The 15,741-nt window shown below is 36.6% G+C and overlaps 1 protein-coding gene across 9 annotated transcripts in view; it reads left to right on the top strand.

Moving 5' to 3' along the window:
• Nucleotides 1-15,741, top strand: part of ARL15 (ADP ribosylation factor like GTPase 15) — a 158,988-nt gene that overhangs the window by 47,502 nt on the left and 95,745 nt on the right. For all 9 annotated transcript variants that reach the window (XR_005558220.1, XR_005558225.1, XR_005558224.1 and 6 more), the window contains 2 exons: nt 12,071-12,215; nt 12,728-12,787. Coding sequence is in view for 6 of the 9 variants with exons in the window: in XM_039355836.1 (XP_039211770.1) it covers nt 12,071-12,215; nt 12,728-12,787 (205 nt within the window). In the remaining 3 variants the exon portion in view is untranslated. The remainder of the gene's footprint in view (nt 1-12,070; nt 12,216-12,727; nt 12,788-15,741) is intronic.

Raw genomic sequence — 15,741 nt, forward strand, 5'->3', positions numbered from 1 at the left:
CTACAACTTCAGTAATGTGTTGTAAGTAATGGATTTATTTTTTACCCATTCCCCAAGTTTAAACTGAAAAAAAAAAAAAGAATATTTTGAATTTGAGACTGAGAAAAAAGCAGATCCAGACTCCTTATTTTTCTATGTAATATACCTGAATATTTACATGTATTGCCAATTCATATGTTGCTACAAATATACCGATATTAGCATAAACTGCTGTCAGTGGCTGCTGATACTGCAGAACTATTATACATTCATGAGCGAGCAGAGTCTATTGGGAAAAATCAATTGTACAAGAGTGGATATTAATATACACATGTTTCAGTATCATCATTGGTCTTATTTCCACTCTCCATGTGCAGTATCATGAATTCAGGATAAGGAGTACATGATAAAAGAGCAGCTAAATAAATAAATAAATTTTGAAAGTTGAGAAAGGAGGGTTCAAAAGGCTGACTGCTACCCCATGGGATACCTGCTTAAGAGATGAATATTTGACAGCTCTGATTTTAACCATATAATGCTTGATTGAACAGGATTCAAGATGTTCTTTTAGAGGGGTAATAAGATAATCCCTGATCATGACTGAAATTATTGTGCATGAATTTATTAATACAAATTTGCTTTGAGATCTGATGGACTTCTTCCATTTATTTTCATCAGTCTTACAGGACAAATACAGTATGATAAAATATTTCCATCAACACCTGAAGTGATAAAAGGGGAAGCAAAGAAGAAGATACCACTATTGCAGAGGCTATGTTCATAAACATCAGAAGGAACTGAGTGTTTGGAACATATTATTTACAATATAACTTTATATATATCTGCATTCTTCTTCATCTTTTATTTTTATTTTGTCTGGCCAAATAGATGATTTTTATACTTGGTTATATTCTTAATGGACAAAAGCTCTAGAATTACCTATTTAATTGTGAAGTTTTGCTTTAGTAATTAGGGTACACAGCATTAATATTAATCTTACTGGATAAGAAGGATCTAGACCTTTTGGGAATAACACATTGAAAGATCTAGATCTTTTGGCAATAACCCATTGATTAGTAAGGATTATTTTTGACTAGCACTTGGTAGAGTTGACATGAAGGTCTTGGAAAAGATATTCAGTTGCTGTAATATGATTATATCTCCAAAGATCAAAATAGTGCAGGAACGTGTATTCCCTGTAACACTCTATGGAAGTGAAAGTTGGACTTTTGAGAAGCAAGATAGTAAGAGAATTGATGCATTTAAAAATTGGCTTTGGAGAAAACTGCTGAGAATATCATGGAGAGCCATGAAAACAAACCAATGGATCACTGAACAAATCAACTCAGAATTTTCACTCAACTTAGGAAAAAAAAACATATGCAAGTAGGTGGCAATATAAATTTTCTAAATAAATAAATAAATGTTTAATTATAATTTAGACTTAATTATAAGTTTATAATGTGCAATTGTTTACAGATTTATTTATTGAATTTATATGTTGCTCATCTCACTATCAAGAAACTTTGGCCTGAATATTACAGATGTCATATTCTAATTCTAATAATACTAATGAATGCAGTATTGCAGGTTGACTGCCCACTGACAGGAGTTCAGTTCTGACTGGCTCACGGTTGACTCAGCCTTCCATTCTTCCAAGGCTGGTAAAATGAGGACTCAGATTGTTGGGGGCAATATGCTAACTCTGTAAGTGCTCTAAAGCACTATGAAGCGGTATATAAGTCCAAGTGCCATTTTGGCAGGGAATTGGTAAAAGCTTTTGTACTTTGTAAAACATTTTCTTTCCATCTACTGTAAATATTGTACCATGTTGTTCTGGGGTAGGTTTTGATTTTGGTATAATTCTTGAGATTCTATTCATAATGATATGAATAGATAATGATACTTATTATTATTAATAGATAATGATACTTATCTAATTAATATTTAAGATTATTTAGTGGTTGGATTAATATTTTGGACATTTGATAACATTTGAAATATGGGGTATTATGTGCTGCTGTAAATAGTTTCCATAAAAAAACTTAGATGCTAGTTTCTACCAATGTTTCCAAACTTTATCTAGCTGGGAATGAATTTGTTCAGTATTTTTTCACCAGCCTATTTTGTGACTTTAAATTTATACAAAATATCAGATGAGCATATCAATAAAGTACATTTTTTTAAGGTTTAGGTCTTCAAGATTGGATCAGAAGGAAAAGAAGAAATATCTCATCCTTACCATCCAATTAGCATAATACTGATTACCCTACAGAGCAGAAAATTAGTTGTAGGCAATGAGTTCTAGTGTTTGTTTGTTTTTACACAGAACTCATCCCAAACTGCATACGACATTTTGAAATCATTGTTAGACAAACAGTTCTAGATTTCATTATATATCTTGCTTGATAATTAAAAAAATGATTTATTTACAGAGTTTATAACACCCAAATTTCATTTATTCTGTTAATAATCCCATTTCTGATGAATTTTCAGTATTGCCTCATTTTGCTTTCTGTATAATTCTGGTTCACAATGTTTAATCTTGCATATTAGCATCCTCAAACCAAGAAAATAGTATAAAGCTAAATAAAAATACTGATTCTAATAGAATGGAAAAAATGTACACATATTAATATTCTTACAATATTTCTAAGAACAAGCTGTGTAGTTTCCTATTATAGCACAAGATAAGTTGTGTTAGATCTGGTATTAGATAACAACTGAAAGAACTGTGCCCTTTAGAAAATGACATCCTCTTTTCATTTGCTTCTCCTAGACATCCTGGAGTTTTTACCCTTGGACAGCTCTTACCACTGGCAAAGGCTGTTTTCAGCAGTCAGCCCGCAAAACAAGAATAATCTTGAGTGTTCAGCACCGTTTCTGAATAAGCAAATATTTAAAAAAAGAGAAATGAAGACAATGTGAATACTGTATTTTCCAAAATCCAAAACATTAGAAAGGGTAGTAGCTATAAAAGATCAGAAAACTGGGGTGTCCTTGAAGAAGACAATGTTTCTGGTATGTGGGTAATCCTCACCAACAATAATTGGGACCAGGAACTCTGTTGTTAAATGATGCAGCTGTAAGGTGCGATGCCATATGACTGTGCTTATTTATGACATTAGTTCTGACAATTCTAATTTCAGACTTCCTTAATCAATAGGATCCTTGTGAGGATCTGCTAATATTTATTGGCAAAGCTAAGAAGAATCATGGAAGCTATCATGTTTCCTATAACTGCATGTATGTTCAGTTTTTAATATATTTTATTTTTGAAAAAATACATGCTGCCCTCTTTTGATTTCTGGTTCCAGAACAACACTTAAGAACAATAAAATTAGCTATAAAGCTAAAAATTATTTTTAAAAACCCCTAGAAGTCTAGGGTAAAAGTTCTGTATAGAAGCATCATCTCCAATAATGTAAAGGTACAAGGTTGACAGAATAAATATCTAGATGCCCCTTTCATAAAGAACGTACGAAAAATTTAAATGATTTTTTGATTACAGGTGATAGAATATTTGAAATTATTTTCCTATGCTCACATCTCATGAGTCAGAACAGGCACTGCTACAAATCATTAATAAAATACCAGGCTCTGTTTTCTAGGCAAAAAAATTACATTTTAATGTTTACATTTTATTGCATTTATGGTAAACACCTCCCCCTTCTGTGAGTAAATTTTGATCACACCCAAGCTTGTTTTGGCATTTGAACTATTATAAATGTGACAAGCATATACCTTGGTTTTGGCAAAGTAAGTTTTAAAAAGAGTATTCTAGGACTTTTTTCTGGGGTAATTCTTTCTGTGAGATTGTGTTGTAGTTTATTAGTCAGCAAGTTCTTCTTGACATCTCCTTAATAAGGACCTATAATGGATATAATTTGTAATGGGTATCATCTATATATTTTTTTTGTTTTCTTTCATTTTAAACTTTTAAACCTTGCGTTTGTATTCAGGAAAATTCTACACCTGTATCTGCAGAAATGGCTACACTTGTATATAACCTCTTTAAAGAACCTCCCAAGCATGAAGGATCTATCTTGTGTCAATATTTCCATTAGTTTCCCTAAAGATTAAGACTGTCTTTTGCTGATGATATTTTCTTGGAGCTGGCAAAGCCACTAGAACTTATTACTACTTTTGCCATATATCATGAGGACATCAGAAAAAAAGCATGATAGAAAAGCTTTATTTTCACAGATAGCAATGAATTGAATCTCCAAATGCAAGAGTCCATCAATCAGGTCCTCTGTAGACTTTTTCTGAGCTTGTAGTTTCCAATATAATTATAACAATTTCCATCCACTGGTTAATTTGTCAAGAAAGTATAATACAGAGTAAAATACATCAGCGTGTATATTGATACCTAATTAACAGAATTAGTGCATTTTTTAAAAAAAAATCCATGTGTGGAAAACACTTTGTACTAAAAAATGTAGTTTTTGATTTGCTGTTAATCTGTTCTCCAGATTTTGCAAGTAATAGTAGCATAGACAGCACAGAATATGTTTGCTCATCTGACATTTGTATTGTTGGATTGACACATGCAGCATAAACTGCTCCCACTATTTTATTAGCATTAATTTATTTATATTCTGCTGTACTATAAAGCCAAACATCATGCAAAATAACTCTAATTAATGGTCTTTTAATAGTATAGCTTCCATCTATATTTCTCTCTCAGACTAACAGCAAATCATTGATTATGCTATCTACAGCAGTAATTTCTATTGGCTATAAATATGTTAATATTAACAGATTCTGTCATTAAATCTATATATTTTATTCAATTTTTCATTTTTGAGATTTAGGTCTATTCTGTTCCATTGTAACATCACACTGTATTTTTAAGGTGTATATGAAATTGTGTAGATATTTTTATGTGTTTTTATACAATATTGGTCAAATGATTTCTTTAATACATTGCATTTGTATGCATATTTTCCTTCAGTGCACACATGTACATATGTATGTATGTATATATGTATGTATAAATAAGTCCATTTTTTCTGTTCATGAGGAGTTTCCAGTAAACAATAAACATAAATATGTTTATTGATGAATGAGTGAATAAATGCATCTAATCCAGTGGTTCCCAACCTTTTTAATGCCGCGACTCCCAACCGGTCGTAAGTCGAGGACTACCCAACCAGTCGTAAGTTGAGGACTACCCAACCGGTCGTAAGTCGAGAACTTTCCCTGCCCAGGAGCACCGCACATGCATGGTGCCGCCGTCTGCACCGGCCGAGGCGTAGCTGGCAAGCAGCAGAGACCGAGCAGGCCGACCACCGGCTGGGCCACCAGCTGGCCCAGCCCAAGGGAGGTAAGGCACCCTCCGGGCCCCACACGCGCCAGCAACCCTCCCTGCGCCTGACAGCCTCCCACCTCCCACCCCTGGCCCTCTTTTACTTACATTTTTAGTAGTTGCTCAGCAGGGAGGGGTGGAAACTTCCAGACAGTTCGCCTTTGCTGCAGACAACTTACAGCACCGTTTGCAGAATGGGACTTTTGGCGGGCTCAGCAGGGCAGAGACAGCCTGGACAATTCCTATTGGCTTTTTAAAGCCAATAGAATTAGACTCTGTTCAAGAGAGTCTATTCTATTGGCTTTCAAAAGACAATAGAATAAAAGGGAGTAGCACAGCTAAGGAAAAGGGGAAAAAAAGGCGGACTGCGTTGCTTGGCGACCCCCGTGAAATGGTCGTTCGACCCCAAATGGGGTCGTGACCCACAGGTTGAGAACCGCTGATCTAATCAAATATGTGAATTTAACTATCTCAGCAAGTTTCATCATCTTCACCAACCATTCCTCCACTGTAAATATTGTTGAATGCTTCCATTTTGTGTTATCATATGCAAAACTAAAATTCCATTTTTTCCCACCTGTTTGTCCATTTATCCCAACAGAAAGATCTCAATTGTGTATTAATCTTAAAATCCTCTGAATCCAATTATGCAATTGAATCCAAAATAGTCTAGCTTTTTTGCATGTCCACCAAGTGTGATAAAATGTCCCTCCTTATTCATGTTTCATGTATTTGAAGTGCCTTTAAATATTCTAGACATTTTTCTGGTGGCATACATCAACTGTACATCATTTTATAAAACATTATTTAAGACTACAACACAGTGTTAATTTCAATTCTTTCAATCATATATTTCCCAATGTTCACTCTGTACATTCTAATCAAAATATTTAGCCAACTTTGTCATACATTCTTTCACTTGTTCTGTTTCAAATATCATTAGATGTTTATACAGTTTAGCAGTTATATGTTCATCATTTATATGTAATTCCACTTCAAACTCAGTATTACAAACTAAAAACTCTTTTGTCATCCATTAAATCTTGCCAATAACAAATGAAAAATAGCAACTATGTCCCTTTGATATCTATTTTCTTGATTTTATTTTTTATTCTCTTAACAAAATTCTAGTGTCTCACAATGAGTTTGTCAGAGGACGCACGGTCTTATTGCACTGAGGTAACCCAGGAGTAAACACAGTAAACAGTGATCTATATCAGGGCTTTTCAACTTTTTCACCCATTGTACCACTTTTAGGATTTGGCAATATCTGAGTACCACCAGTCGCCTAGCAAGATGTCAAAAACTTGATGACCAAAAAAAAAAAAAAAAAAGGAAAAAAATGATGAAGTACAGGTAGTCCTTAACTTACAACAGTTTGCTTAGTAACTGTTCGAAGTTACAATGGCACTGAAAAAAGTGCCCCGCAAGGCACAGCCAAGCAAGACACCTGCCTGCCCGCCCGGCTGCGCTCTTCCTGTCTGAGGTTTTCATTGTTGTGAGCATTTCTGTTGAAGATTGGCAGCAGGGGTGTTTGGTTTTTATTCCCCCTGTCTGCTGGGTGGTTGCAGCAGGTTTTGGTCACTTCACATGAGCCTGGGACACTGTGACTGTCATAAATATGAATCAGTTGCCAAGCATCTGAATGTAAATAACAAGACCCTGGAGATGCTGCAACATTCCAGGTGATCGGCGCTTCTTCTGGGCTCAACAGAAGCACCAGGATCAGCGCCGAGCTCCAGCTGGAGCCTGGCGCTGATCCTGGTGCTTCCGCTCAGCCCTGACAGCCCTGCAACTCCAGCCATCTCTCGCTCAGGCTTGTGCGGTGCTGCCACTGGTTCAGCTCATTCCCCTCCCCCGCTACCACTTTTCTGGGATGGTCGTGTACCACCTGACAGGTGCCAATGTACCACAGGTGGTACCCGTACCACTGGTTGAAAAGCTCTGGTCTATATTGAATGGTGGCTTATATTACAATATCTACAAACATACTAGAAACAAAATAGATACATGTGATGATAATTCAGGAAACTCCAATACACAGCAGTTACAGAAGGAAATGGACAAGAGAGAACACAACAGCAAAAAGCCTTTCCTTTTATACTCAGGCTCTTAAAGGGACAGAGACTCCTGCTGAGTCATTCCTTTCATTGCATCATCCACCTTATATTACATCATTACGTAAACTGTTTAACTATTAAATTGTTATTCTGACAGAGTTAGACATTTGTATTTGCCTATTATATCTCATATATAAAATGTTTCTTGTGCGGAAAGCCACAAAGGTGATTTCTGGCAAACCTTGGATTTGGATCTATTCCATATTGCACTGAAGTTTCTAAGAGGGGTTTTGGAAATGATATAAAACCCTCTTTTTGGGATAACAATAATAATAACAACAATAATAGAGTTATAGGAAGGGACCTTTGAGATCTTCTAGTTCAGTGATGGCGAACCTTTTAGAGACTGAATGCCCAAAAACTGGCCCTGCCCCCACTCCACCCCCTGCCTCGCCCCTGCTCCGCCCCCATCCTGCCTGCCCGCAGGGCCATTCACCATCTCCAGGGCCCACTGCAGATCAACCAGCAGTGCTATGGCAGCCATGCCCTTTGCCCACGCCCCGCAGCATCAACTGTGCGCAATGGGGCATGAGGGCAGAGTCTTGTCTATGTTGTCTGGCTGCCATTTCCTTGGCTGAACTGCTCCACGTGGGCCACGCTTGGGGGCAACTCTTCTCCAGGAGGGCTGCTGGTGAGGTGGGGGTCATGGGGGAGGCAAGGCTGGGGCAATGGCACATGTGCCCACAGAGAGGTCTCCGAGTGCCGCCTCTGGCACCTGTGCCATAGATTCGCCACCACTGTTCTAGTTCAATCCCCTCCTCAGGCAGGAAACCCTACACATTTCAGACAAATGGTTGTTCAGTCTCTTCTTAAAAACTTCCAGCGTTGGAGCAATCACAACTTCTGGAGGCAAGTTGTTCCACTGATTAATTGTTCTAACTGTCAGGAAATTTCTCCTTAGTTCTAGGTTGCTTCTCTCCTTGATTAGTTTCCATCCATTGTTTCTGGTCCTGCCTTCAGGCGCTTTGGAGAATAGCTTGACTCCTTCTTTGTGGCAGCCCCTGAGATACTGGAACACTGCTATCATGTCACCACTAGTCCTTCTCTTTATTAAAGTAGACATAAAGTAGCAACCGTTCCTTATATACATTTTAGTCTCCATTCCCCTGATCGTGTTTATTGGTCTTCTGTGTACTCTTTCTAGAGTCTCAACATCTTTTTTACATTGTGGTCATCAAAACTGGTCATGTATAAGGTACCATTTGTATCTCTTTGTTCCGAACACTTAAGGCAAAATAGACAACATTCCACCAGCTTACAGAACAGAAGAACATGATCTGTTCTTCCCAGGAAGATGTATTGTATTCTGGCAATGTTCTAGGGATCTATCTGTGTCACCGATGCTAAAAAGTTCTGCAGATTGCCTCTGCAGAAAACCTGTTGGCTGACAATATAAGCTAAGGATAATGGCAGTGTGAAGTTGTTGCTTGTCACCAAATAAAATAAATATTGAAAATTAAAAAAAACAGATTTAAAATCATATATTTAAAGAAAAGTGTTGGTCTGTTTAGATTTGTATGTTTCCTGAAATCTAACCTTTCTTCTATGGTTTGCTTGGACAGGCCATAAAGCCAAGAGGGTTGACAGAGTATCTGCAAGCAAATTTGAGAGGGATCAAAATATAACTCCTGAATTATTAATCACAGTCTCTTTTGTGTGCAACTGGATATCTCATAATTATATTACTTTGACCAATTTAGTTCTGATGCAGCAATTTTAAAACTTTTGTAAGACTTAAGTTTGATTTTAAAAGACTTTTTGGCAATTAATTCAATTTAACATTTGTTATTTGGATTATTCTTGATACTATTGTGGTCTCTGAAGTTCCACATCTGGTAGAGGTTTTGGAGGAAACAGCTAAGGCTCCTAAGCCAGCAAAACTTTTTGTAAAAGTTGAAGGAATTTAATGAAATTGATATTAATCATTAAGACAATCTTTGGAATAATAACCTGAAACATCCTTCTTTTGGAAAATCAATGATAGGTTGCTTAAAATAATTTAAACTATCTATTTTTGATCTTAGGATGGGGTTAGTGCTGCATAAACTTTTATTCTGCAAATATTGGATATTGCAGAATATGTTTAATATGAGTTAGCTGCAATAGCCTTCCTTTGGAGATAGATTTCAGAATTTGGAACTGCAAAAACTAGGTCTGTTCTTTTATTGTCACATTTTGGATTGAAATCCACTTGGGTTGTTAACATGATTTTAGATTGCTTGTTGAATGTCAAGGAGATGCACATGTCCTTGTTGGCTCTTGTCTCAGTATTTGGAATCTATTAGTTATCAAGAATTGTGAACTTATTGTGCATGGGGGATAGCCAAAAGAATTATTATATAACACTGGAAGGATAAATCTGCAGTAATTAATTGCTGATATGTATTATTTTAATGATTTAAGTGACTATTTTTCTTTCAATAAAATGGCATGTTTATTTAATTCAATATTATCACACTGTTAGCAATTATATGTTTCTGCAAGTATATGTGTGTTCGTATCTTTATATCTATGCATTTCTATGTGTTCTGTGCTTAAATAAGTAGATAGAGAGAGAGAAAATGAGCAAACCATGGTATATGGGCTCACTATGTTAAACACCCCCCCCCACAGATAAAACCACATTTTTGCCTTGTTACCACATAAATGTATTCAGTGGTACCTACAGTTAGCAAAAGAAGTCTAACATACTATTTTTGTACACATTTGAAAAGTGCAGATGCATTTCCTTGCCTGACACGAATAACGTACACGTGTCATAAAAATGTTAAAACAATGACTCTTGCAATAATGTTTGCATCATAGAAATGTTTAGTAATCTATAAACAGATTGAAGTCATGTTGTTTATCACAGGCAAGAAGAAGGTTAAAAGCATCACAAGATAAAAACAAATGACTAAATAAAATATAAAAAACAAAAATAAAAAAAACATTTAGTCAACATAAACATATGCATGAGGGGAATAAACAAACCTGAAACACATTGAGGCTGTTCTGGAGTAGAAGTGATGACTGCAGGCCTCTACTATCCCGGTCACCTCACAAGTGGACTACTCCAACACATTCTGCATGGAGCTGCCCTTAAAAATCTCCTGCAATCTGCAATTAGTGCAAAATACTAATGTTAAGCAGGGAAAGCCAGTACTGTATTCCATGTAACATCAATATTCCAGGAGTGCCTTGATGACTGGCTTGTTTGGGATTGTACTTCAGGGTGCAGGTGCCTATAAAGTCTGCATGACATAGGGCCTGTGTGTCCCTAAGGTGTGCCGCAAAAGAAATGCTTACTGATAACACCCTTCCCTTCAACAAGCCAGCATTCTTTACAGAACTCCTCTCCTATGGAACACCTTCCCATCGAAGATAAGAATCATGCCCTTACTTTTAATAATCAAGATGTATTGAAAAGCATGCGTGGATATGGGTAACTCTGTATGGGATTAATTTTTATGTTTTCTCATATGTGGGGTCACGGATTTTATGTCTAAGAATATAATCATGGTTGATGGCATTTATATTTGATATATATTTTTATAATTGTATTGTTATACATTTGTTGCTGCTCAGGATAGGTTACTTAGAAACTAATAACTAAAAGTGGCATAAAGGTGTTTCAATTAAATAAAAAATGAAGGGCCTTTAGTCAAACACATTTGCTCCCAAAGCCCTCTAAAGCAGGGGTCCTCAACCTTGGCAACTTTAAGACTTGTGGACTTCAACTCAGCAAAGCTGGCTGAGGAATTCTGGGAGTTGAAGTCCATAAGTCTTAAAGTTGCCAAGGTTGAGGATCCCTGCTCTAAAGGAGCCAAGGTTTAATGACTTTCCTGCCCAAATTTTAGAAGAATTTTAGTTGTAGGCACATTGTTTCATGTTGCATAACATTTCTTTCACAAAAAGGGCTGATAACTATATGTTAATAAGTGACAACAGCAGACTTGAAATTATTCCAAAATTCAACATGTTGAGTTGTTCCCTTTAAAAGACTTGCTGAAATAGTCCCTTAAGATATTTCTGTTAAATATTTTATGCTTTCCCCCAAGCTTTTGGTTATGTAACAGTGGTATAGAGATCTATTATTGGTGTCTTTGGTTTGAGTCTGAACATACTGTGTTGGAAGCTGGTAGATAGTTATTCTCATGTAGAACTTTGACATGAAAAGATTAAAATAAGGAGAACTAGGCAATGCAGATCTGCTGTGTGACCTATAGAAGAAGTGCTTTCCTCATTGATTGATGATTCATTGGAAAGTCATATGTATCTTTCAAAAATTAGTGGAATCCTTTTAGTGAGTACCACAACTATTGATTGTGAAGGAAATGAATTAGTTGCTTTCATGGTTTAATAAAAAATATATAGACTGGACCCTGGGAAACTTTTTGCATCTCCATGAATAGTATCCATTTTTCTTTCAAGACAGTGGCATACTAGGCCTTTTGAAAACATTAACAAAGCAATCCTAAGGTAATGCATTTGGGATAGAGATTGCAGAACTGAATAACCCTTTCTGTCTAATAGTGTAGGAAAACCAGGATGCTCTTCTCCTTTATCCATAGACATTTTGATTCTGGGTAATCAAATATTCTGTCTTGCAAATATTATTTCCTCCTTTTCTTGTTACTTATAAAAAGATGAACAACCTTTCTTGATGTTTTCTCAACAGTGTTTTCGAGCCCTTTGCTGCAAAGGACCTCCACCTCCACGACCAGAATATGACTTGGTTTGCATAGGTCTCAGTGGCTCCGGCAAGACAAGCCTGTTGTCCCAGCTCTGCAGCGAAAATAGAGAAAATATAGTGTCCACTACAGGTGAACTGATGATTTGTTTTGCTTTTTCAATTATAGGCATTAAATGCAAAAGATCAATTAACAACTGCAACCAGGAGTGCCAGGATTGCACTCATTGAGCGAACCAGTAACATGAGGTCTTGATTAGTGACTGCTTCGCTCAGTAGCCAAAATTCCAGTCTTATTTATAGTTGCAAGTCAAAAACTATATATATATATATAAACAGGAAGCAAATCCCACACTTGCTAGCACTGATGATGTTACTATTTGGGTACTGATACATCTGCAAGTAAACAACCAAGGACTTTTGAATTAAAATAATGCAAAATGCATTTGCGTACTTTTATTTTTTTAATCTAACCGTTATACAACTCATGGTAACAATTATTAGCAATTTGAATTTATTAACCTAAGCTGACAAGCTGGTAATAGGTTAAACTGAGGAAAATAATGTTACAGTGAACAAATGTACTGCTTTGGATAATCTGTCAACTGGAAAAAAAGTTATTTTTTTATTTATTTCTATTTTCAGGTTTTAGCATAAAAGCAGTGCCGTTCCAGAATGCTATCTTGAATGTAAAAGAACTTGGAGGTAAAGAACACTATATATAATATGTACAGCTGATGGTAGCATTTGATTCCTTTGTGACTTGATTTATGACAATAAGTAATAGTTTTAATACTTATCAAATACCTTTTCACCACTAGGTGTAGTCACTGCCTGGTACAATCTAAGTAAATTCATCTCAGGAAGAAAGTGAGGAAAATGTTTAAATAGTGAAAGGTTGAAGCAGGGAAATTGACTTTAAAAAAAGAGATAAGGAATTGTTATTGAAAGTGGCTAGATATAATAGTGTGAATTTCCAAGAGAGGTATTACTATCAAAGTACAAGAAATAATAGTTTTAATCAAAGCCATGTATAAGATTTGGGAAAGATGACACTATAACAGCTTAACAGAAAAAAAAGACATTGAAAAGGAGGGTTTATGTTACATGATAGGATGAAACTTATATTTCTTGAAATAATTAGATAAGTGTCATGTAAAAATTCCAGACAACATAAGGTCTATTAGAAGGGCAACTCTTCAGGTGCTCGGAGAACTGCAAGACATTCTACTATCTGATAATTCATTCATAATTATCAGATAAAGAAAATTCTTCTTAGAGCTGCTACATTGTACTTAGGATGCACATTTCCCCTTAATTATGTATGGCAAGACTGCCAGTCATCATGGATCTTGATATTACACAAAACGTCTTGAACAAACAGCATCATTGGGAGATGAAGTCTGATATATATAGAAGAGCACCAGGTTGGGGAATACTAGTCTGGCATTGCTTTCTGAGCACTGTTTTGGCTATGTTAGCTGATCTGTTGTGTATATTTAGGCTGGCTCTATAGAATCAGCAATTTTGTCCTCAACTCCACATTTTGAGTTTAGTTTCATTCATAAAGTTTTAATTGCTGATCACTTTGGACACATGACTCTTCTTTTGCTTGCCATCAAAGAAAACATTAAAGCAAAACTATTTTGTGGATGTTTTGTTCTACATACAGGTATTCCTCAGCTTATGTTCAAAACGGGGACTGGAATCTTTGTCATTGAGCAAAGCGGTCATTAAATCAGATGTCCATGTAACACTTCGCCCAACAACCACAATCCCAACTCTCCCAGTTGTGGTTGTTAAGTGAACATGCAGTTTGTTATTCTGAGTGCTAGGGAGAGGACCCTCTCTTTACCCCATCATGTCCAGGTTCACTTATCTTCACCTTTTTCTGCAGCTGCATGTAACTTCAGCTAATATCAGTCACCATATCACAAAAAAGATGTTGAGAGTTTGGAAAAAATTCAGAGAAGAGCAACTGAGATGATCAAAGGCCTGGAGACTAAAACATACGAAGAACAGCTGCAGGACTTGGGTTTGGCTAGTCTAAAGAAAAGAAGAAATAGGGGAGACATGATAGCAGTATTCCAGTATTTGAGGGGCTGCCACAAAGAAGAGGGGGTCATGTTATTCACCAAAGCACCAGAGGGCAGGACAAGAAACAATAGTTGGAAACTGATCAAAGAGAGAAGCAACCTAGAATTAAGGAGAAACTTCCTGACAGTGAGGACAATTAACCAGTGGAACAGCTTGCCTCCAGAAATCGTGGGGGCTCCATCACTGGAGATTTTTAAGAAGAGGCTAGACAGTCACTTGTCTGAAATAATATAGGTTTTCCTGCTTGAGCAAGGGCCTGGATTAGAAGACTTCCAAGGTCCCTTCCAGCTCTATTCTATTTTCATGTGAGACAAAGCCTTTCTTTGTCTGCCTTGTGCCATCCTGCAAATGGGTCCTGTTCTCACAATCATTGAAAGGCTCCTTTCCAAATCATGTGATTTGGAGAAAGGGCCTTCCTAGGGCTAGAAAGCTAGTGACCGCCATCCTTCTGAAGGATAGAAATCTTTTTTCTAGCACCATCATTCTAGATGAGTAGAAATTCTAGAACATCATCATTCTAAAAGGCTAGAAGAGTACGCCTCAGGCAGGCTACAGAAGTGGAACTCAGAAGTTCAGGATGTGAGCCCCATTTCTTCAGCTGAGTGGAGGAGCTGGGCCAGAGTGCAGAAACAGTGCTTGGATTTTCAGGATACAAGCCCCATTTTCTGCAGCCTGATGGAGTAGCCAAGCTTCCCTCCATGCATGGAAGAGAACACCTCCACTGTGCTGCAAAAATGAAGCTTACACCTCCTGGATGCAATCCCCATTTGTGTAGTTCAGTGGAGGGTCTGAGCTTTACTCAGGAAGCAGCTTTTTCAGCCAGCCCCCAGAGAGGAGAGGAAGTCCTTTCAACAGATGGCAGCAGCTTTCAACCTTCCCTGCTGGCTTCCCCATTGACTTTCTGGGAAGAAAGCAGAGAATATTGCAGATAGCGATCAAATGAACATGGAGCACTTGGGAATTGGTTGTAAATGTGAACAGGTTGGCAAGTACAAAATGTGGTCATATGACTACAGAAGGTGGCATAAAATTTTACAAAGGCTAGAACTGCTTAATGGACCATAAATAGCAATAGCACTTAGATTTATATACTTTATAGCTCTCTCTAAGCAGTTTACAGAGTCAGCATATTGCCCCCCAATAATCTGGGTTCTCATTTTATCAACCTTGGAAGGATGCTAAATGTCATAACTAGAGGTCTCCCTGTAAAGTACTTTATTCTGGATATTCAACTATGTTTTATGAAGAAAATGGATAAAATACCCAATTTAGTGCTGAGAAGTTCCATAAAAACAAAATTTCTTTGCTGGATAATGCAAATTGATTAAATAATGCATAGAAGAGGAGTCAACGTAAGAGTTTCAGAGAGAAGCAAAGGAACTGAGATTAAAAAAAGAAAGAATGTGAATTTTAATTTTATTTTTTTAAAGATGAAAAAGCTACAGCTGAAAAATATAATCACTGAAAAAAATTGGCAGAAATAAATATTTTTAGAGATATGGGTAGTAAGGGAGAGCCAGTTTGATATATGTAAACAAGATATATGTAATTCTGTGCTGTAT

This window comes from Crotalus tigris, unplaced genomic scaffold (genome assembly GCF_016545835.1).
Source record: "Crotalus tigris isolate CLP2741 ecotype Arizona unplaced genomic scaffold, ASM1654583v1 scf7180000017571.3126492, whole genome shotgun sequence".
Lineage (NCBI taxonomy): Eukaryota > Metazoa > Chordata > Lepidosauria > Squamata > Viperidae > Crotalus > Crotalus tigris.